The sequence below is a fragment of the Porites lutea genome, chromosome 5, assembly GCF_958299795.1.
Source record: "Porites lutea chromosome 5, jaPorLute2.1, whole genome shotgun sequence".
NCBI classification, from domain to species: domain Eukaryota; kingdom Metazoa; phylum Cnidaria; class Anthozoa; order Scleractinia; family Poritidae; genus Porites; species Porites lutea.
This window is the reverse complement of record NC_133205.1, coordinates 9196844-9220750: the sequence shown is the minus strand read 5'-3', so window position 1 is coordinate 9220750 and position 23907 is coordinate 9196844. Positions and strand designations below refer to the sequence as shown.

At 39.5% G+C, this 23907-nt stretch overlaps 1 protein-coding gene across 1 annotated transcript in view; it reads left to right on the top strand.

Annotated features, from left to right (window-relative positions):
• LOC140936623 (WD repeat-containing protein 93-like) overlaps positions 1–23641 on the top strand; it is a 30125-nt gene extending 6484 nt beyond the window's left edge. Inside the window, exons 8-15 of the mRNA XM_073386121.1 lie at positions 330–407; positions 1588–1719; positions 2753–2972; positions 5036–5096; positions 5553–5744; positions 10577–10713; positions 11031–11157; positions 23571–23641. Coding sequence (XP_073242222.1) covers positions 330–407; positions 1588–1719; positions 2753–2972; positions 5036–5096; positions 5553–5744; positions 10577–10713; positions 11031–11157; positions 23571–23585 — 962 coding nt within the window. The 3' untranslated portion in view covers positions 23586–23641. The remainder of the gene's footprint in view (positions 1–329; positions 408–1587; positions 1720–2752; positions 2973–5035; positions 5097–5552; positions 5745–10576; positions 10714–11030; positions 11158–23570) is intronic.
• Positions 23642–23907: the final 266 nt, after the last annotated feature.

Genomic DNA, 23907 nt, shown 5'->3' with positions numbered 1-23907 from the left:
GCTCCAAAATATTTAAAGGAATGCCTGATTATAAGATTCTGATCAGAAGAGATCTTATGCTTTGACCTAGATATACTGTTCTAAGTGTTATTTGTTCCAATAGCCTGCTACGTTGTATATTTGTACAGTGTAAGTAGTCTGTTACTGATAAGATTATCTCGAAGAGAATTACGTTGAGAAAATATAATCAAAGTTAGGTTGTTGTTGAGTTGTTGTTTGTTAGATATTTACACGTGCTGTATTAAAAATTTAACTTCAAGAAAAAATATTCCCGATGGCATAGCTGAGTTGCTTGGTTGCTTGCTTGAAGAAAATGTTTTTCTTTGTAGATAAAGTGAACGCATTATCAGTATGGTGGTCTGGAGGAACTCAGCTATTTATTTACTCACTTGTGAAGACAGCTAAAGGTGCAAATTTAATTTAATAAAGGATACTGTCACAGCACAATCAAATACAAATGCGACCTTAACCAACGAGAGCATTGACGACCCAGACGTCAAAAATGGCCCCGGGAAGTTGATCTTTTCTCTCTTCTAGTGCTCGGATATCGGCAACTTCGTGCTAAAGTAAGGAGTTAAACCCAGGAGTTAAACCAAGGAGTTAAACTCGTTTTGTCAGGTACAGGCGTTCCATTAAGCGAAACATCAAACTTCCGTTTGCCATTTGCCAAGTCCAGGACGTCAAGGGACTCGTTGCTTAAGTTCCCCAAAATAAAACAGTTGACGGACTTGTCATATTCTAAGAACATTGACATTTAACAGTGATTAGCTAGAAATCCTTGATGTGTGTGATAGTTAGCAGGTTCTAGTTTACCCTGGCATGTTGTGCCAGGTCACGAATATCCCCCCCCCCCCCAATAGCGTTGCGTGACGTTACGCTGCGCAGGAGACTACATAAAGGCCACAAGCAGCCCATTATTTCTGCAGGCAACTTTCTTTTAGAAGGACACATTTAAGGCCAGTGCTAAGTGTCCGTCTTCTAGAGAAGTGTCTGTCCCATAGACAGTGACGAAAAAGGGCTGAAGAGCGGGACAGTACATTTTTTAGAGGCGCCCGTTCTATATTTAGTGAACTTACGCAACAGGAGAGAGAAACAGAGGGAAAACCTTCTGTGACGAGAGTGACAATAATTTTATTTGAAATAACTTTCCGCCAAACCTCACTTTCCTTTAAACAGATCTTTTTTAAAAAAGACCAGAAAACATTAATGTTAAGTGAAGATCACGACAAAACACGTAAGTAATAGCCCCGTCACCTTTGTCACACACGAGCGTATTGCCGCCCTCTTCTTTCTGCCGTCCTGTTGCGTAAACTCACTATTAGCCTGTCTACAGACGGTTTTCATGCTATTTCTGTTAATTTGGCGCAAGTGGGCTCGATAACGAGCCCCCTTGCGCTAGCAGTCAATAAATTCCCGCTGTTTATATTTTAATATGCACACGCTCTAAGATCTCAAAAGAGAAAAATAGAGAATCTGTGTATAAGCTAGTGTTATGTAGGTGTTTGTTAAGAAAGATTTGACTGTACTGACGTGTTTTCTCTTTTGCTTCAAGTTCCTTTTGTAATTACAGTTCCTCTATTTCTTCAGATCTTGAGCACAAACCAGACATTTTGTGGCCTAATTCAGAACAGATTCACATCAGCGTCGTAAGTGAATGCGGTTCTTATATGGCCTTGGGGCTCAAGAATGGAACTGTCGTTGTGTGGAATGTTTACAGAGGTGAGAACTTTGCTCTTAAGTTTACTTCGTTACAGAGGTTTACGGTCATCTCTCCACCAAACCATCTCGCCACCAAGAGGTCTACTCGCCACCACATGGTCGAGACTTCGTTGGTGGCGAGATGCTTTAGAGAGAACTAAAACGGGCCAGGTACACAGAATGCCACCTTGTACATCGTGCTATTCGAATTAAATAGTAAAACTGAAGACCTTTGCCCACTTACGTACTCTTAGTCAGTATAAAAGGAATAGGCTGTTCCTCCAGCTCTCTCTCTCTCTCTCTCTTGTTTTCATTCGATAATCTCTTATACTGGTCACTTGATGTGTGTCAATACGGAGCGCGAGCGTTTGCGGAGTAGGGGTGGACGAGGGGGTTGGGGGGTGGGGGGGGGGTTGGGCGGTGGACCTCGTTTCAAAAGCTGCATGACCCCAACAGAACTACACTGGAAATTCCAAAGATTTGCTATACCTCCAGATTACTCAAGTACGGATTCAGACTCTCGTGGAGCAATTTCAGTTCATTCTGGTCTAAAACAGACTTATTTCGCTTTTTAAGCTCGCTTTGAAGTCATTTCAATCCTTCACATGTGTCCATATCATCCCTTGAAATGGAATCCCTTTTGCGCATTAATTTAGATAGCAAACTTGTGACAGCATTATATTACCTAACCGCGACGAAATTTAGAGCCAAAGCAGATCTTATGAACTCACAGTGACCCTTGTGTAGCCTTTCTCCGCCCGCTTTTATCCCATCTTGCTCAGTAATAGCCCGCTAACGCTAAACAGGCAATTTTTCTGTCCTCTTAGACTGCAAAACAGACGGGTTTGTTTTCTCAAAATCGGTTTTTAGGCGCGAAGCGAGCGATCGTCACACGCAGGGCTTGTGGGGCCAAAGAATCTCTCCCCAGTTTCCATTTTCACCCTCGTATCAGGACTTTTTTTTTTTACCACTCGCTTGTTCTTGACCTACACGCAAAAGTACAGGCTGCATTGCAGTCTACTGTCGTCTTGACATTTTCGTCTCTTGTTTCCAGGAACTCTGTTGCGGGTATGCCCTGTCACGGATAAAGGCAGTATTCTTGCTCTGTGTTTCCTACCGAGTGGCGTGGTCCCTGTTTTGTCAGAAAATGAAGTTTCCTTGACTTTGTCAGCTGCACCTCTTGCGAACTTGGTCGTGAGTTGTGACGATGGAACGTTTTGCCTTTTGCAGTGCGGGGTTGCTCACTCGCCTTCTCCTAAACCTCTGGTCGATAAGTAAGTGAAAACAAAACTATACACAAAATCGTTGGGGAATTAAGGGGAGGGAGAGGTGCTTAGAAGATATGGCGCGCTTTCCAGTCAGCCTCAAATCCCGGAAGTTTCGGTTAGAAATCAAATGGAACGGACCATTTCGGTTCTTTCCGATCGGAATATTTGGGACCACCTCTGAAGGCGGTCCATTTTGAACGGTCCTACTGGTTGCATTTATGAGTATAGAACAAGGGACATCCCTGTTTTGTTGATCCATCCATTCTCAACAATCAAAGGTAGATGCCTTTGATGAATGAGTCGGCCATTTCTCTGGTGATTTTTCTTTTAATTTGGCTTCTGCATTTGACGCGAATCAAACGCCCGATGATCTAGGTAAGGTCTGTAAAACCGGATTAGGCACTTGGAGTTTCCGCAATTTCATACCATAAATACTGAGTGATAGCTAAGACATACTTTTCGCGCGGAAAAGAGTTTAAAAGCCAATCAGAGGCTTGTTGCTCTTTCACACAAGAGAGTGGATTTTACGCCAAATTCCCCGCCCTTTTGAATTTATAAGGTTTATTTCAAAGAAAGGAAAAGACATTTCACCCGTGAAAAAATGATGAACAGTTCATAAAATGGTATGCCACAGAACAAATTAAAAATTTAAATGTTCATTACAGTCAAACCAGGTCAAGCGTAGCCCCCAAGAATCCATTAATGAATTTATTATTCAAAAGTTGAATCCGTTGCTAGTTGTAGATTTCAGATTGATCTCTGCATTCTTGTATGTATAATGAGCCGTGAATTCACACGCGAGGCAGTTATGAAATTTCTACCAGCTCCATTTTCCTGAAATTGATGTAAATGTCTTCTAAGAAGCTTAATCCATTCAAAGATTTCCAATCTGACCAAATACAGAGAAGGTCTCGTAAAATAATCACTGCGCATTACGCATGCTGAAATGCCGCTTTGTATTTGACACCAGTTACGGGAACGACTAACGGATTCATTTTTCAAATAATCAATTCACTGATAGAATCTTGGGGGGTACGCTTGAATTGGTTTGACTGTAAGAGATCCAAACAGCCTACAAAGCTGCAACATAAAGGAAAAGTCAAAGAAAGGCGAACGAGACGTATCAAGTTCCTGGCCGTGCGTAATTGAGACTTTTAAGCTGAATTGAAGACAAAAAGGCAGAATTTAAATGTTTTCATTTATTATGATACTAAGAGATAATAAATGTAATCTTTATTCAGTTCTGATTAGCAGTCACTTGATTCCCCATCACAAGCATCGCTTAGATGCGCAAGAACGCACTTTTTAACGACTATTTGTTAGATTGATTTTCTCGCTTGCCAGCCAACTCTCCAGGCAGTTATAAGTGAGATACGATATAAAGTTATGAATAAGAAAACGACTGCAAGGGACTCTAAAAAGAGGTCGTTGAAAGCGTGCAAAGAAAGTCATAACCAATAGCCCGGGGCTAGTGGATTTTGCTATCAGGCTAGTGATTTTTGTTCTTAACTTGCCCAACGGGCAAGTGCTGTTTTGGGGGGAAATTCAAATTACAGAAGGATTGTAATCAATCCTGCTAATCAAAAAGGGTTTAGGGGCTAGTTGAAATGACTTGTGGGCTAGTACGTGCCAGCTACAGCTTGCCCGAATGGCAGGCTGTAAAACTGACTTTCTTTGCACCCTGCGTTGATCTCAATAATGCAGTGCAGGTCGTCCAGGTTTTGTCTCATGCAGCGTAATCCGAGACAATTCCACGCTGTGGATTCGGGATTGTACGCTTTGGGCTCGGGATTGTACGCTGTGGATTCGGGATTGTACGGTTTGGGTTCGGGGTTCCTTGTCAGCGAAACTTGGATTCCGGATGCTAATCGTAACCGGGATTTTGGATTCCAAAGCCCAGGATTCTGGATTTCACGAGCAAAAATTTCCCGGAACCCAGAATCCGGATGACCTTACTTGGCGCGACAGGTGGTAGGATAAGGATAGGGCTGGACTTTGGTTCTGCCCAGAAGAAATGGTCGTATTAAAAGGGCGGATTAGGGTTACACTCTATCTATACTTTTCTTCAGGTCAGCTTTAGACACAGAGATAATCATAAGTGTTACAACAATGCCTCAAACACCACAAGTGGTATGTGATATAATAATGTTTTCTGCTTTAAATGATAACGATTTGTAAATAAATAATTTATCTGAAAGACTTGTCAAGTGTATATTTACACTTGACTTATCTACTGTTTTGTTTTTCTTTTCTAACCTGATCACAAATAAACGCCCACCAGAGATGATAATCTCTACCGTTTATCTGCCACGTTTTACCGTGACGGACGTGCCCTTAAGACCCCGTCCAAACGTAAGGAGATTTTTTCTCCCTTCACAAAAGTGCTCATCCACATGTAATGTATTCAAATCTTTTTTGCCCATTCACCATTTTCATATAGACCACAATGCACCTTGTTTACCCCCACCACCTCCGCCCCCCCCCCCCCCCCCAAAAAAAAAACTTTGCATAACCATTGTTTTGGATTTCTCTTGGGAGCGATTAGTTGTTCCTCGTAATCCTTACTTCGCTTGCATTATATTTTAGATTGTCGCTGTCAAGAAGAGCGGCGGCGTTACCTTATATGATGTTGTCAGCGGTACGGCCATTTGTCACGTGAAACTACCTGATCCTTTCTGCCTCTCGCCCCAGCTTCCCTGCATCTGTGCTGACGGTAAAATCCTGGTTTTGATTGGTGCGCAAATAGACGACGAAAATGAAGGTTCTTTGGACAAAGAGGTGAGATGATTATCAAACGAATATGTAGGTTTGGGAAAGCTTAATAATAAATTTCCCGTCAAAAAGGTGTGTGGACTTATTAGGTGAGCGCCGAAGCGCTTTGTAAAGTTAATGATTTCAAATTCTTGTTGTTATGTGAGGAAATGAATAAGGAATGCATTGACTGTTATTTAACATTTAACCTTTGTTGCTTATTCGCTGTCCGATTATAAATTGTTATGCTTTGACTTGATAAACTGGAAATATAAAATGGTCGCTGCAACTTCAAACTAAAATTCAATAAAACACAGTTCAAAGACGATAACTGCGACTGCTGAATTTTTTTTGATTAGTGCAAACGTACACCTGCCTGCTTTGAAAGAGAATTGTTTTCTATACTATTATTGACGCCATAATGCACATATGGTTCATCGCTCATGTTTTAATGTCTTGCTAATACCATCTGGCAATAAATGCATTTGAAGAAAAGAAAGGAAATAAATTTATATTTAGGTTGCTCAATAGTTTTCAGAAGTGATCAGAATGCGCCTGCTGCTCTCTGTTCTCATTCGCGTAAAAGCCGCCGCATGACGATTTGATCAACTAGATAACTGCGTGCTCCCTCGTAAGGCACTCTATTGGCGACATTTGGTCCCCAGGGAAATTCTCCAGGCTTGTTATGCGCCCTTGCAAAAATTAAAAATTAAACAAAAGAGCAAGCTTATGCCACGCAGCGAAATTAACTTTGTAGTCAGGGCCCGAGGAGCAGTTTTTAAAGTGCGGGGCCGGTGACCACCTCTTTTGGATTGGGGCGCGGGGTGGGGTGGGGGAGGGCAAATTTTGCTGTTCTCTCTCTGTGGCTGTTTAGAACTGTCAGATTGCTGAACCTTTCTTGAGTCATTGTAGAGCGGAGTCATGTTTATAAATTTCAAGCCGCTGAAAAGTACCTTTTTCCTGCTGAGCCTGATTGCACACGCAGGATCCACCAGTAAAAGTTTGCAGATCATGATATTACACTGTACGTTCCTGTAACCCCTTCATTTTGTCTAGTATATCATCGAAATGCGTCAGAGACCACATCATCAGCCGATATAATTCGTTTTAAGAAACCATAGTTCCGTGGAGTAGTCTTCAGATTTAATCGAGAACCTTAATGAAAAAGACTCCATAATTCTGCATCGTTGCAAACAGTTTGCTACAGCCTCTGTTTGCTACAGATTTCGCCTGCTACTAGTTCCACCCAACATAACAAACAAGGAAGTAGTGCTGACGCTTCGTAAGAAAATCAACTTAGCAACTTCGCATAGAATTCAGGAGAGCAGGACGGCTGCCGTAGACAGCTGTTTCGTTCTCATGGTAGAACGCGTCAGTACAGTTTAGCAAGAGGCGATTGCGCAAGAGATCGTATCTACCAAATATATAACCAACTAAAATGCCTATTTATATTGCAGCTGATAAGAATTTTCGTATGCGGTCTTTTCCCCACTTCATTGTTTCTTCTAATTTAATATTCTACCACTTCATAGTATCGTGAGAGAGTTTCCAAAGTATACCGTATTTACATTTGTTGAAGAAATTAGGCGTTTCTTCTTTGTTTTTATGTGAAGGTTTTTTAAAAGTGACTTCTCTTTTTGTTTCCTTGCTGCTTTGTTTAATTTTATACTGCATGACGTAACTTACATTTAAGGTTTGGTTGAAATGAAAAGGTTGATTCGTGGGCGATAAGTTTCTTTGAATGGAAACTCTTATCATGACGTCACTCTTGATTGACCGAATGGCACGAAATTTTTTGCGGATTGGCGATTTTTTGTGTTTTGTGGGAACTAATTTTTGCGATTAGGACAGATTGGTTTTTTCTCGCTGGGAATTAATTTTTGCGATTATCAGAAAGTACCCAGTAACCAGCATTGATAATATTTTCGTTTTTATTGAGTACGTGCAGAAACTCATAAAAGGGTTATGAGTTTCTGGTACGTGCAATAGAAGTACATATTTTCAAACAATAAACCAGTATTTCGTTGTATGCCGTTTTGTTTCTGAATGAAAGAGACAAGTTGTGATTGAACAGACATGATTCTTAGTACTGTATTTTTGTGTAGCGAATTTAAGTTAGAGAATATTTACTCTAGAGTAATTTTTTTGCAGGAAAAATGTTTGAGGTAATTTCTGTTTGCCGAAACTTATTTTTGCGGATCGCTGGAAAAATCGCAAGAATCGCAAACTGAAAATTAGAACCCGCAAAAATTTCGTGCCACACGGTACTTTTGCTGTATATCTCAACTGTGTCAAGAGTTTCCAGCACTTATTTGTGTTTCCTCCAATGTTAACAGCTTTAGGCCCGTTTTTTCTTTACATATATACGATGGTTGGCAATTTTTTGTAGCTTTTGTGAAGCTCTCTGCGGATGAAACAGGTGTGTTTTCCGGGTGACATTATTAAGCAAATAGACTGTGTGCACAGATAAGCCAATTTTATATTATGTGGAAAACGTGAGCCATTTAGAGTATTGGCAGTCAAAAATGATGGATTTTAGCTTCGAAGAAAAATAAACAAAATTTTTATGATGAGAACATTTAACTCTGAGGGCATATCGTTTCCCTTCGCTTTGGGTTGTCCACACTATGCGTTGACATAACGTGAAAACGAAAAAAGAGATGAAAAATACATCAGCTACCACAGTTTCACTCGTTGTGTCCCCTTTGCAAACAGAGGAAGCCCTTTCTCAGACACAAGTCATTGCTTGGAGTTGTGCTCTTACTTGCGAAGCTGCTTTCATTACTTTGGGAAACTTGCTCACAATTGCTATCTTTGCATTTATCAAGAAGATTCGCGTCAAGAAAAGTTTATATCTTGTTATAAATATGGCGTTTGCTGATCTAGCGTTGGGAAGTGTGTGTCTTCCTATATCTGTTTTTATCATTGTGACTCGACACCAGTTGACGATAGAAAGATCCCCGTTTTTTCTCAAAATCATTATTGTAGTTTTTGCCCAAGTCTCATATATTACCGCTGCTTTGATATCTGCTGAGAGATTTTACGCCATCTATTGGCCGCTGAAGCACCGAACACTTTCTGCGCGAGCATACAGGTTCGTTATTTTGACGCCGTGGATGTTGGGTATGCTTGGTTCCATTTTTACAGTTTTTCTCCTGCACTTCGTAAGCGTAGTGTATTTATTTTTTGGACTATGTTTATACGGCTTGTCTTTTGTTCTAACTATCTGTGGCCTGAACATCGGTATTTGGAGAAAATTTCAACAAAAAACTGTTCCTCATTTGCACAACAGAGCCTTACAAAACAAGCGCTTAACAAAGGCTTTGATGTTTGTTTCTGTTATGGCTTTGAGTTCTTGGCTGCCTGCAGTCGTTTACAACTTGGCAGACTTTTTTGAATACAAAATGTCTGACAACATTTTCCTTGTAACTTTGTTTATGTATTTTTCCAGTTCCTTTATCAATCCTGTCGTATACGCATTACGAATTCCCGAGTTTAAACAAGCCTTGAATCAATGTTGTTTCGCAAGGAAGAAAGTGACGGGAAGCCAAGGAAATTTAAAAGGAAACGAGATGGCTGCCGATTTGACGCTGGTGATACAACGAAGAACATTGACTACCGATCGCAATAATTTACAGCTCACTTTTGAACAGGAAATTGTAGATAACGACTTGTGATCAACCTTGTAACTTTTCTGACCGTAAAGGTTCTCCCTCCCTCGGTTTCCTAGAGTATTTAGAACAGACTAAGTTTAGATCGAAATAAAGAGCGCTGTCTTGGTATGTCCGAATCTTGATTTATAAATCATCTTTGTAAATCGGGGTATTAGAATTATCATCGAAGCTGTTATAAACTAAAGAGGTTGTTTTATTGAAAGAGTGCTCAATAAAAAGCACCCAATTCAAGTTATTGAAACTTGAGAATCCCATGGCGACATTCCGCGTAGGAGCTGTCCCAAACGATGGCCCGTGCATTAAAATAGGTTTCATAACTTCGTTGTAACTTCATCTTTCTTGCCTTTGTACCTAGGGAATCACGTGCTTAAGGAGACCTAATTTAGGTGTTTGAATATTTCTTTTTGCAAAGTTCGTCAATATGTGAGTCATAAGCCATATTCCTGTCAAGAGTTACACCTAAAAGTTTTTGCGAAGGGTCTTATTTACTGTAGGTACTGGGTGAGCGACTAAATATCCGAAAAGTGCGCAGTAGCTGTTAATGTTGCATCGTCTGCGAAAATATCAACAGTAGATCTTGGTTGCCATAGTGGAAAGCAGGAACAGAACAGGTCCTAAAACAGAACCCTGTGGCACGCCTTGTTTTATAGTTTGAGGCTCTTGTCTAATTTCTCGTAATCTGCGTCAGTGAAATACTGTAATTGCCTTTGACGTAGAGGAGTATGCCTCCATAGCCTGTGTACAGTCGCCTCCTCCCATAAGGAAGAGGGACGTGTTCCCTAACAATTTACGACAGTTTTTAATGGTATAGACGGGCCAACACCACTCTTGTACACACCTACGCAATTATTCCTCGCCTCTTACTAGAATGTCTCAGCTAGATTACACTTTGTTGGTACTCTTTTCTCTATCACGGGTATATTATACTTTGGAAGATTCTTACTTTTTACTAGTAAGTAAATGCTAGTTGTCTCCCCTCGCAATACATTGGTGATCATGAGGCCGGTGACTTTACTGTATATCGATTTCCGCTTGGTTTCACTCTAAATTGAGAAGCACCTTAGATATATCTAAGCAACAATCTTCATTCTGCACTTGACTTTAACTAAAATATACGAAGGTAAAATAACCCAATTTGTCTGTTAAAAGCATTTGCAAAGCGCTCAAGGTTTTGTTTGTTTTCAGACGGCGGTACCTTTTTCCTTTCCTTTGGAAAGTTTTCCTACGCTCAACAAATACTGGAGAAAAGAAACCACTGACCTGTTATCATACAAAAGCAACAGCACTATTGATGCAAGGATACAGTCCCTGATACAGGACAGGTACTAAGTATTGGGTCATAATACGGATCTATTTAGGTTTCTTGGAAACTGTCCTCCTACTCCTCCCCTAACTCAACTTTATCCACTAGCGCCAAGAGCAAAGCTTCGGCCCTAAAGAGTCAGGGATAGAAACACTTCAGTAGGGATTGCATTCTGCGAACAAGGGTATCGATTTTAATTGCATTTTTTCGGCTCTAGGAAGGATCGGAGAGATGCTTAACATGAGGTGTAACTGTGATAAACCTTTTGCTTTTTTTGTATATTTATAATGCTGGAATGTTAAAATCCGCTTTTGTCTACTTTTATCCTGTTAAAAGACTTGCAAGTCAAGAGAGTAGACAAGTGCGACTGGAAAAGCGCTGGTCACAGTATCAAACTGAACTTCACAACATTCAGAACACCAAGATGAGAAGAAACCATTCAACATGGCTGACTGCTAAAACTGTGAGTAAATGTTTTTTTTTTTTACCATTTTACCCAAATATTAAAATTGAAATTTTCATTTGTTCCCCCTATACATTTTCAATAGAACTAGTAGGAAGAAGTTATCAAAATTTCAATCAAATTCATCACCCATTAATTCTCGCTACCACTCTGTGTACCAAGGCGGTGATATTACAAGAAGAAATTTGATTCTGATCTCTCTTGGAGCTTAAAAGGTTATAAACTCAGCGTCTCAGTTGTTCCCTGAATGCTGCGTTAATTCTCGTTTTATTTTTTTTAATTTATCTTAAATTCACTACCTTAATTGCTTCGTTATTATTCTTGTTTTTCAAGCACATATAGTGCTTTTGACATCTAGCAATTGCCATTATACTTTTGTCTATTGATGTGTTATAATTTGTGACAGTTTTGCTACGTCCGTGAAAAAGTAGACTTTTCTTACTCTTTCATATACATGTATTTTGCAGAATGTGTTCACCTAACCAGAAATGAACGACAAATAATGATATGCTGCATTGGAGTCATTTGATTGGTCAAATCCTCTTCGCTTGAGCAAACTCGTACGTGCCAAATGAATATGTTCTACGTCAAGTTAAGATTTGGTGCAAGTACATTACGGAAAGAAAATCGTGTGGAGAAAAAAAGAAAACAAAGTTTTATGTAATGTATTATGCTAAATAGTTTTCGGAACTGATCAGAATACTCATGCCGCTTTCCTTGCATCATAACAAACAAAGAAACAATGATGTTGCTACGTAGAAAATTAACTTCTCGAGGCATCGACATTTCATAAGATAGTGCTCAGCAGAGTGGGGTTACAGCTGTAGACAGCTGTTTCGTTCTTATTAAAACTCACTACAGCATAGCTGGAAGCTACTGCACAACAAATCTGATTTGTTTAATTTTTTAACAATTATTCGCCGAAGTAGAGGTAAATATCCACCACTAGCAACCGACACTGAGGTGAATAATTGTTTTAGTATATACCACGTAAGCTTATTAACTAGAAAAGCCAGAAGTACTTTACTTTTGTTAAATGCTCGGAAAATTTAAATCTTGCGCGCCGCGTAATGTATTAACGCTGACAATGTCACGTGGTAACTCTGGTGTTGAAATAAGGTCAAATAATGTGAACGAAATGAAGGACTTGAAGGACTCCAGATCCGGAGTTCGAGGTGTTGACCGATCGGCCGCAAACGCCTAGCCTCGAAACCCTGTAATCAAAGAAAAAAAGCGTAGTTCGAGTTTTTAATGTCTCGGTAGTGGATAGTACTTGTCAGGTTAATCACCCGAGTTTAAACCAATCAGCGCTGGGGAACTAAAAGCACTATTTACTTGTGTGGTGTATACTAAATTTAAATAACATTTAATAGTACAAGCTAAGGCTGATGCTACAAATTTGTGTTTGTGGCGATGGTAATTTTGTTATAGTTTTGAACACTTATTGTAAACAGGTGCGAATTAATCTTTTTCGGGAAATTGTTTTTTGTGGATGATATTACTGAGCAAATAGATTGCGTTTACAGAAAAGCCATTTTCACATCACTATTCAAATATGATGGATTAAGCCTTCGATAAAAAACTACAACATTTGGTATTGTTTCTCTTTTAAGTAACGTTCGTAGAAAACGAAGCAATGACGATTATATCAGTTACGACGAACTCGCACAATACGTCCCTTACAGGTACCAGGGAAATCGTTTCGAAGGCACAAGTAATCACTTGGAGTTTTGCTCTTGCGTTGGAAGCAGTTGTTATTGTCGTTGGAAACTTGCTCACTATTGTACTCTTTGCATCTAACAAAAAGCTTCGAACTAAGAAAAGTTTATATCTTGTTCTGAATATGGCGTTTGCTGATCTGGTGCTTGGAGGTGTGTGTCTTCCTACATCTGTTTATGTTCTTGGTACTCGTAACCGGTTATCGCAAGAACTTACAACTCCAACCAGTTTTTTAAAAATTGTCGTTACGGTTTTCTCGCAAGCCTCACTCATTACCGCTGCTTTGATATCTGCAGAGAGATTTTACGCCATCTATTGGCCGCTGAAGCACCGAACACTTACTTCGCGAGCAAACAAGCTCGTTATTTTGACGGTGTGGATTGTAGCAACTCTTTTTCATACGGTTTATCTTCTGCCATTCTTCACCCCTCTAGCTGTGTATACGTTCGTATCTTTTTACGCTTTGTTTCTAGTTCTCACAATTTGTGGTTTTAACATCGGTATCTGGCGAAAATGCCAGCAAAAAACTACTTCTCATCACCAAAACAGAGCCTTACAAAATCAGCGCCTGACAAAGGCGTTAATATTAGTATCTATTTCGACTTCGTGTTCTTGGTTCCCGACGATTATTTACAATTTGATAAGTATTTTTGGATACAAAATGTCTGAAAACATTTTCCTCCTAACTTTGTTTATACATTTTACCAGCTCGTTTATCAATCCAATAGTGTACGCTTTGAGAATTCCTGAATCTAGGCAATCTTTAGATTTCTTCTGTTTTAGAAGGCGGGAAGTAAAGCACAGCAAAGGAAATACAAGAAGAGCTGATATCGCATCCAATCACAACAAGGTACAGCTCACTTTCGAACGGGAAATTGTCGAGGATACAAAATTGTGATCATCCCTTTGAAGCTCATCTAGCTGACGATAAACTTTCGAGAAAAATAGCGATAATCATTGAAACGCTCAACTTCACAACCAAAAAGTTGTTTGAAACTGGTAGAATGTACACAGAAAACTCTATCTTTGAAATATTCTTCTTAAATCCATTTAGAGAACTCAGAACTTGGAGACCGAATTTCATTAGTTCTACCCAACGTTCTTTCTATGTTGGTCGTTAACTAAAGGTGATGTTACACGAGACGATTCGCAACGACGATTTTTAGCGCAATATGAAAAAAACAGCGTTGCGACATTGTTTTAAAGAGTTACAACATTGTTCTAACACTGTAATGCTGTGTTGCGCAAAAAAACGTCGTTGCGAATCGTCCTGTGTAACATCACCTTAAGAAACATACTAATATAGCGATTGCTTAAAGCGAAGTCGGCTTGGCGGCTTTGAAACAGTTAAACTAAGATCCCTGCCAAAATGGTTCGCATGTAATCTTGCTAGCACCCGCAACTTAAGCGTGTGGGAAGAGTAAAGGAACTAACGCTTTATGTATTTTGCTAAATAGTTTGAAATTCATGACAACTGTCCTTAAAACGGGCAACGTAAACGTGCAACTGGTTTTGCAACATTGTTGCAAAACGAGTTCAATAGCAATGTTGCGAGTTTTACCCACCACATTAAACCTGTCTTGCAATAAATCAGGTTATTGGAAGTTGCGTAAATACCGACGTCTGATTGGAGAAAATTACGCGGGAGTCACGCCATACACTGGTGTGGAGTTGCTTCACCTGCTACAAAACAAGTTTGCCTTGGGCTGGTAAAACGTGTAACATGACTGTACTTTTTTTGTGGCAGAATTCTTTCTTCCTGGAACAACTAGTCGCAATTTGCAAAAACCTGATGTGAATGTGGGTAGTATAACGTGCAACATCGCTTTTGAGCTCGTTTGGCAGCAATGTTGCCAAACAAGATGCACGTTCTTTGCCCGTGTTACCGTAGCTTTAATGCAGTAAGCAAAGCAGCTAGGCTGAAGCTACGTAAAAAATTTAGCTCTGCTCGACAACTCAGCGTCTTTTGAGGAAGGAAGAGATAGGACCTTGGGAACGAGGCTGAACTGTGGATAGCTGGGACAGCTGTTTCGTACACGAACAGCATTCACGTCCCCAGAGCCACTCGGCTTGATTTGGCCAAGAAACGACGGGCTCTGGGAATGAGAATGTACGATCACATGAACAGCGCGGCATATCTGTCGTTGATTGAATTCTTTGGCAAAAGTTTGTCTGCAAATAATTATCCCGAAAAGCAAAAACTATTAAACGATTGCGGAAAAGTCCATCGAATATTGAAGTAAGTGAGATCCAAGTTAAAACGACGAAGCAGACGCAACTTTGTAACTAACAAATTAGTTTGCAAGAAATGACGCGAGGTTGTTAAAAATAATCGGTGAGGGTAAAAGGCGGATTGAGTTTGCGGAATGGCATGTGGTACGGCTTGCAGAATGACATAATTATGCGGAATGTAAAATATGGAAAATGGCGCAAAGAAATAAATTAAACTGAAAAACATGTGCGCGTCTTTGCCGCGCCTTTTTTTTGGCGCCAATTTGAGTGAGCTTTTTTTTTTGCTGGTCCATTTATTACTTCTGGCTTAGACCAACAAGGCAGAGCAGAAAGTAGCGATAAGCTTTACTGCATTTGTGTCTATGTAATACTTAATTGTACTTAATTTATTTTTGTTGCTTTCGACAATACTTTCTCTCTTTCTGCCCACCATTATAGTAAAGTCAAATGTCAAAACGCTATAGCGAAAAGAACGCTTGTTGAACGTGAGGTCGGGTTAGCTACAATTCTAGGGATTATTAATTATCGTAATTAATACGGTGGACAGATCAGATCATATTTGAGACTAAATAAACGCCCCGAGTCAAACATTAATCTGTAATCCAGAAATCGAGTGAAGCGCACTGCTCTCTGTCTCCTTTCGGCCTTTCCGCGTGTCTTCGCACCTTCCTTGTTTGTGTGAGTGTGTGCGTTTGATCGTGAAAAAATTCTAAAACGGTAGGAAGGGAGAAAAAAAAGACACACACTCAATTGCCAGGATTCGAACTTGCCCTTCTCCGCCAGCTGTTAGCTTCGCGTGCTGGAAACTTAACCAAGCAGCTAAGGAAACAAAGTACAAGATCCGTTTTCATCTCTGAACCCACCGTCTGAAAAAGAAACACTTCTCACGCGGTTGCAAATACAAATATAGGTAAAAGGAAATTGTAAAGTTAATCGTGCAAACATCTTTTGCAGAAAAAATTAATTAAGTAGAAGGGAGCGTGACCTTCCAAAAAATCTTTTCTTCAATAGCCGACTTTCGTGCTGTAGTATCGGTTCTGCCATGCAGCCTGACTAGTAAAGGCAAGAAGAATCTTTGCGGCTGGGCGGAAAAGGCTAATCGACAATTAGCCTTCGTGGCTTTTTTATTGTCATCGTTTGTCAATATTAAAACAGCGGCTGCGTTTGCAAGTTGATTGGCGCCAAGAAATTACGCACTGTTCAGTTTTATTTATTTCTTTGGGTCATTCTGCATATATTACATTCTACCAGGAGCAGATTCGGCTCCTGTTTTCACATAATTATGTCATTCCGCAAGCCATACCACATGCCATTCCGCAACCTCATTGCGCCTCTTACACTCAGCGGTTGTCAACAGAATTTACGCGAAACCATCCTTTACTTGCTGGCGCAAGTAGTTCCGTGGAGTAGTCTGCAGATTTAATCGAGAACCTTAATAAAAAAAGACTCCATTCCCACCGTTGCCAGCAGTCTGCTACAGCCTTGCTGTTTGAAAACGCAGAAGTCTAGGACTAAGTGCAGTTTCGTAAAGACAGGGATCGAAACGGACAATGATAAATATAGATGCTGGAAGATTCTTATTCCAGCAAAGATACTATTTATATGAACGTAATGTATATTACGAAAAATGAAAATGTAGAAATGATCGTCGCAGTGAACGCAATTTATGCAATTGCGTAAAGAAGACTGAAAAAAATTCAGGACTTCAACGAGGTTTGAGCCCGTGACCTCGCGATTACCGGTGCGATGCTCTACCAACTGAGCTATGAAGCCACTGACGTTGGGAGCACGTCAATTGTGGGTCATGTAAGGCAATGTAAAAAAAACACCTTGATATAAGTTAACGAACCTCGTTATAACGAGAATATTTTGCCAGTCACTTGGCCCTTCGTTAAATCGAGGTTCCACCGTACTTAATTTTATTTCTTTATTTTTCAAAAAGTGTTGGGGGGGGCCTGGCTCCCACAGCCCCTCCCCCTGCCCGGGCCCTGTGATTTCATACGATAAAACTCAGCCGAGCGGGGTGGCAGCTGTACACAGCTGTTTTGTTCTCATTTGAACTCGTTTAGTGTAGCCAGACGCTGCATGTTGCAGAGATCTGAGCTGGTAAAATGTACAAATTACAAGCATAATCTGTCTGAGTGGCTGTCTACAAATAAACTGATTCTCAATTTAAAGAAGACTGATTTCATGGTTTTTGGCACCCACCAGAGACTATGTCGCCAAGACATTGATGGGGCTCATATGACGTTGGGAGGAGAATCTGTGAAACACTTTGATGCCTTTAAGTACCTAGGCGTAGTTTTGGAGAACAGTCTTTCCTTTAATTTGCATATTGACTATGTGAAGAAGAAAGTTTCTAAAACACTGGGGATGTTCTCAAGAATTAGATCATCATTAACAACCAAAGCATCGAACCGATTGTATAAATCGATGATACTACCAAATTTGGAATACTGTTGTGCTGTTTTTCATGGCTGTGGTAAAGGAAATGAAGAAGAATTGGAACGCCTGCAGAGACGTGCTGCTAGGATAGTGTTAAAAACGGTGCATTTGTCCACTCAAGATATGGCTTCCAGTCTTGGTTGGGACCCTCTTAAGACAAGAAGAGAGAAACATATCGTCAAACTTGTCAAGAATTGTCTTGATGGACAAGCTCCAAGTTATTTCTCAGATTATTTTCGACGGCGAACTTATGATATTCATGACTATGACACTAGGTCTAAGGATGGGTTATCTATTGATAAAATAAATCTCGAGTTGACTAAGAGGGCCTTTTTTTATAAGGGGGCTACCCTTTTTAATGATTGTATGTAGTTTTGTTCATAAGGAGGCTACCTTTTTTCATTGATTATAATTATGTAATGTATCCCAGTTTCGTATATAATTAATGTTTTTATCTTTTTATTCATTTATTTTTATACAGGACCCATATTGATAGCAGTTTTTATAACTGAAATGGTCATCCTGTTTAAACATGTTATTATTATTATTATTATAAAATCCATTCACCTGTATAGTCTAGATGATTAGAAATTTCGTTAGCGGTCCCTTTCTGATTTCACTGTTACTTCTGAGCTTACTTTCTGTATCGTCTTAGTATAATGAAGGTGTTTCCAAACTGTATTTACATTTGTTAAAGATATAAGGTTTAATTTTTCTTTGTACCAACCGGAAACATTCCTAAAAGTGACCTCTCTTTTTCTTACCCTGCTACTTAAGTTTAAACTGCAGTTTGGTTAAAATTAAAAGTTTATGGCTTGAATTGATTACTCTTGCTGTATGTCTCAACTGTGTTAAAGATTTTTATTTTGTATTTGCTGCAATATTAATAGCTTTCAACACTCACCAGCTTTTAATAAGAATTGTAGTCTAAACTATGATTTTCGCCAGTAAGGATTTAACAGAAATATGGTCCATTGTTCCTTCTTCAATTTCTTACCAATATAACCATCTGGCAATAAACTGGTCTGAAGAAAGGAAAGGAAAGAGAGTTTTCGGGATTTTTTCAGTAGTTTCCAGAAGTGATCAGATTTCGCCTGCTACTAGTTCCATCCAACATAACAAAACAAAGAAGCAATGATGCTACGTAAGAAAATTAACTTTGCATAGAACTCAGGCGGCAAGATGGCTGCCTTTATAGACAGCTGTTTTGTTCTTGTCAGAACGCGTCAGTACAGTTTAGCAAGAAGAGGTTGCACAAGAGATCTTATCTGCCAAAACATAAAACCAACAAGCCAAAATGCCTTTTTATATTGCAGCTGATAAGAATTATCGTAAACGATCCCGGATTTTCCCCACTTCATTGTTTCTTCTAATGTAACATTCTACCACTTCATAGTATAGTGAGAGAGTTTCCAAAGTATACCGTATTTACATTTGTTGAAGAAATTAAGCGTTTCCGATTCTTTGTTCGTATGTGAAGGTTTTTTAAAAGTGACCTCTCCTTTTGTTTCCCTGCTGCTTTGTTTAAGTTTAAACTGCATGACGTAACTTACATTTAAGGTTTGGTTGAAATGAAAAGATTGCTTCGTGGGCGGTAAGTTTCTTTGAATCGAAACTCATATCATGACGTCACTCTTGATTAATTTGCTTTTGCTGTATATTTCAACTGTGTTTCCTCCAATGTTAACAGCTTTCAGGTCAGTTGTTTTTCTTTATAGTTTTAATGGTGGGTAATTTTTTATAGCTTTTTGTAAGCCCTGTGTGGATGAAACAGGTGTGTTTTGCGGGTGACAGTACTAAGCAAATAGACTGTGTGCACAGATAAGCCAATTTTATATTATGTGGAAACTTGGCCCATTTTAAGGGCTGGCAGTCAAAATAATGGATTTTGGCATGGACGAGAAATCAGCAAAATTTTCATGATAAGAACATTCAACTCTGAGGTCATGTCATTTCTCTCCTTCTGGTAATCCACGCTATACGTTGAAGTAACGTGAAAACAACAACCGCAAAAAGAAAACAAACAATGAAAAATACATCAGCTACTACAGTTTCACACGTTGAGTCCCCTATGCAAACAGAAGAAGCCCTTTCTAAGGCACAAGTCATCGCTTGGAGCTGTGCTCTTACTTGGGAAGCTTCTTTCATTACTTTGGGAAACTTTCTCACAATTGTTATCTTTGCATTTATCAAGAAGATTCGCGTTAAGAAAAGTTTATATCTTGTTGTAAATATGGCATTTGCGGATCTAGCGTTGGGAAGTGTGTGTCTCCCTTTATCTATTTTTATCATCGACACTCGCCACCAATTGACGATAGAACGATCGCCGTTTTTTCTCAAGATCATTATTGTAGTTTTTGCCCAAGTGTCGTTTATTACCGCTGCTTTGATATCTGCTGAGAGATTTTACGCCATCTATTGGCCGCTGAAGCACCGCACACTTTCTGCGCGAACGTACAGGCTTGTTATTTTGACGCCGTGGATTTTGAGTATCCTTGGTTCTATTTTTACAGTTTTTCTCCTGCACTTCGTAAGCGTAGTGGGTTTATTTTTTGGACTATGTTTGTACGGCTTGTCTATTGTTCTGATCATCTGCGGCCTGAACATCGGTATTTGGAGAAAATTTCAACAAAAAACTGTTCCCCATTTGCAAAACAGAGCCTTGCAAAACCAGCGCTTAACAAAGGCATTGATGTTTGTTTCTGTTATGGCTTTGAGTTCTTGGCTGCCTTCAGTCGCTTACACCTTGGCAGACTTTTTTGAATACAAAATGTCCGACAACATTTTCCTTGTATCTTTTTTTATGTATTTTTCCAGCTCCTTTATTAATCCTGTCGTATACGCATTACGAATTCCCGAGTTTAAACAAGCCTTGAATCAATGTTGTTTCGCAAGGAAGAAAGTGAGGCGAAGCCAAGAAAATTTAAAAGGAAACGAGATGGCTGCCGATTTGACGCTGGTGATGCACCGAAGAACATTGACTACAGATCACAATAATTTACAGCTCACTTTTGAACAGGAAATTGTAGATAATGACTTGTGATCAACCTTGTAACTTTTCTGTCCTTAAAGGTTCGCCCTCCCAAATTTAGATCGAAATTACGAGTACTGCATGTCTTTGGATGTCCGAATTCTTGATTGATAAATCATGTATGTAAATCGGGGTATTAAAATACTATCGAAGCTTTTATAAACTAAAGAGTTTGTTTTATTAAAAGACTGCTTCAGTAACAGGCAGCCATTTCAGGTTATTGAAGCTTGAGAACCCCGTGGTCATCATGTGACAGGATTCCGCTAAGCAGCTGTCCCAAACGATACCCCGTCCCGTACATTAAAATAGGTTTGATAACTTCGTTATAAGTTTCTCTTTCTTTCCTTCGTACCTAGGGAATCACGTTCTTAGGGAGAGCTAGGTGTTTAGATATTTCTTTTTGCAAAGTTCGTTAATATTTGGGTCTTAAGTCATATTCCAGTCAAGAGTGACACCGAACCGTTTTTGCAAAGGGTTTTATTTAGGTACTGGGTCAGAGATTAAATATCCGAAAAGCGCGCAGTAGCTGTTAATGTTGCATCGTCCGCGAAAATATCAACAGTAGATCTCGATTGCCGTAGTGGAAAGCAGGAACAAAACAGGTCCTAAAACAGAACCCTGTGGCACGCCTTGTTTTATAGTTTGAGCGTCTTGCCTAATTCGTCCTTGTAATCTGCGTCAGCCTGTGTATAGCCGCCTCCTCCCCTCAGAAAGAGAGACGTGTTCGCTAATAATTTACGACAGTTTTTAAAGGTATAGACGGGCCAACACCACTCTTGTACGCACATACATAATTATTCTCAGCCTCTAACTAGAATATATTAGCTAAAATACCGCTTGTTTGTGCTTTCTCCTTTATAAAGAGTATATTATACTTTGGATCATATTCTTACCTTTGACTAAGTAAATGCTATAGTTTTCTCCGCTCGCGACACATTAGTGATCATGAGGCCGGTCGAGTCGATTTCCGCGTAGTTTCACTCTGAATTGAGAGGCACTGTAGACAGAGCTAAACAACAATCTTTACTCTGCACTTGACTTTAATTATTGATATACGGAGATAAAAGAAACCAATTTGTCTGTTAAAAGCATTTGCAAAAAGTATAAATTTTTGTTTGTTTTCAGACGGCGGTACCTTTTTCCTTCCCTCTGGAAAATTTTCCTACGCTCAACAAACACTGGAAAAAAGAAACCACTAACCTGTTATCATACAAAAGTAACAGCACCATTGATGCACGGATACAGTCACTGATACAGGACAGGTACTAATCGAGATCAAAAAAATAAGTATTGGGTCATAAAACGGATCTATTTAGTTTTCTGGGAAACTGTCCTCCTACTCCTCCCCTAACTCAACGTTAACATTTGCGTCTCACTTGGGACAAAATGTTGGGTTAGGGAGGGGTAGGTGGGCAGTTTCGCAGAAACCTAAATTGTTCCAGTAAAACATCTCTAACGAGAAGCTGTAACTCAAAAGGTATATTTTCTTCGCTTTGTTTATCAATGAGTACCTTGAACTGTTAAATTGCCACTGACGTAAGTAAGTCAGACAGAAGTGTATAGAGTCTGTGCGAGGCGACCATGTTGGAGGGGTAAACACCAAAAAATCATTTGCATAAAAGTGAAATTTTTTTCCCAAAGGAAAAGGGTTTAATTGTTTTACTCCTTCAAATGGCCGCCGCGCACTTACTGTATAACCCTTTCTAAGACTTTTATCACTAGGCTGGCAAGTACAGTGGAACCCTGTTACTACGGTCACTAATGGGCCAAAACAAATTGGTCGTATTAACGAGAGTTTTTAACAAAAAACTGTATGGCCGTCTCGCTAGGCGGATAAAAAAAGTGGCCGTAATAACGAGGTGACCGTATTACCGAGGTGTCCGTTAGGCGGGGTTTAACTGTACGGCCAATGTTTCTTTTTTCTGCACTGATAGGACTATAGCTATTAAAAGAATCGCTCTCTAGCTTGACCTTAGGTGCAACGATGAAAAACCTCTTTCCGTATACGTAATAGTTATAAAACAAGTCTTCTATAACAAGGAGGTCAGAAATACGTCATCTTCAGTTGCCGATGAAAACCTTAGGCGGAAATGAGCCCCTGAAAAAGGAAACGGGGAAGGGGGGTGGGTGGGTGGGGGCTATACACTAGTACCAACAACATAACCTCTGCCCTAAAAAGTCATAGGGGGATAGAAACACTTAAGTAGGGATTGCATTCTGCGAACAATGGTATGGATATTAATTGAATCGTTGACCCTCATCGTTTCAGTTGTAGAGGAAGATGATGCTAAAGGAGTTCTCTTGCTTAACATTAGGTGAAACTGTGATAAACCTTTTGCTTTTTAGATTATATATTTGTAAATGCTAGATGCTAGTTGTCTACTTTTATCCTACAGACTTGCAAGTCAAGAGAGTAGACAAGTGCGACTGGAAAAGCGCTGGTCACAGTATCAAACTGAACTTCACAACATTCAGAACACCAAGATGAGAAAAAAACCATTCAACATGGCTGACTTCTAAAACTGTGAGTAAATGTTTTTTTTTTTTTTTACCTTTTTACCCAAATATTAAAATTAAAATTTTCATTTGCTCCCCCTATACATTTCCAATAGAACTAGTAGGGAGAAGTTATCAAAATTTCAATCAAATTCATCATGCCATTAATTCTCGCTACCACTCTGTGTACCAAAGCGGTGATATTACAAGGAGAAATTTGATTCCGATCTCTCTTGGAGCTCAAAGGGTTATAAACTCAGCGTCTCACTTGTTCCGTGATTGCTACGTTAATTCTCGTTTTATTTTTTCTAATTTATCTTAAATTTAGTACCTTAACTGCTTGGTTATTATTGTTGTTTTTCAAGCACATATAGTGCTTTTGAATTCTAGCAATTCCAGTATACTATTGATGTGTTATAATTTGTGGCAGTTTTACTACGTCCGTGAGAAAATAGACTTTCTTACTCTTTTATATACATGTATTTTGCAGAATGTGTTCACCTAACCCGAAATGAACGACAAATAATGATATGCTGCATTGGAGTCACTCCTTTGGTCAAATTCTCTTCGCTTGAGCAAACTCATACGTGCCAAATGAATATCTTTTACATCAAGTTAAGATTTGGTGCAAGTACATTATGGAAAGAAAATCGTGTGGAGAAAAGAAAAAAAGAAAACAAAGATTTTGTAATGTATTGTGCTAAATAGTTGCTGCTTTCCTTCCAACATAACAAACAAAGAAACAACGATGTTGCTACGTAGAAAATTAACTTCGCGAAGCATCAACATTTCATACGAAAGAGCCCAACAGAGTCGGGTTACAGCTG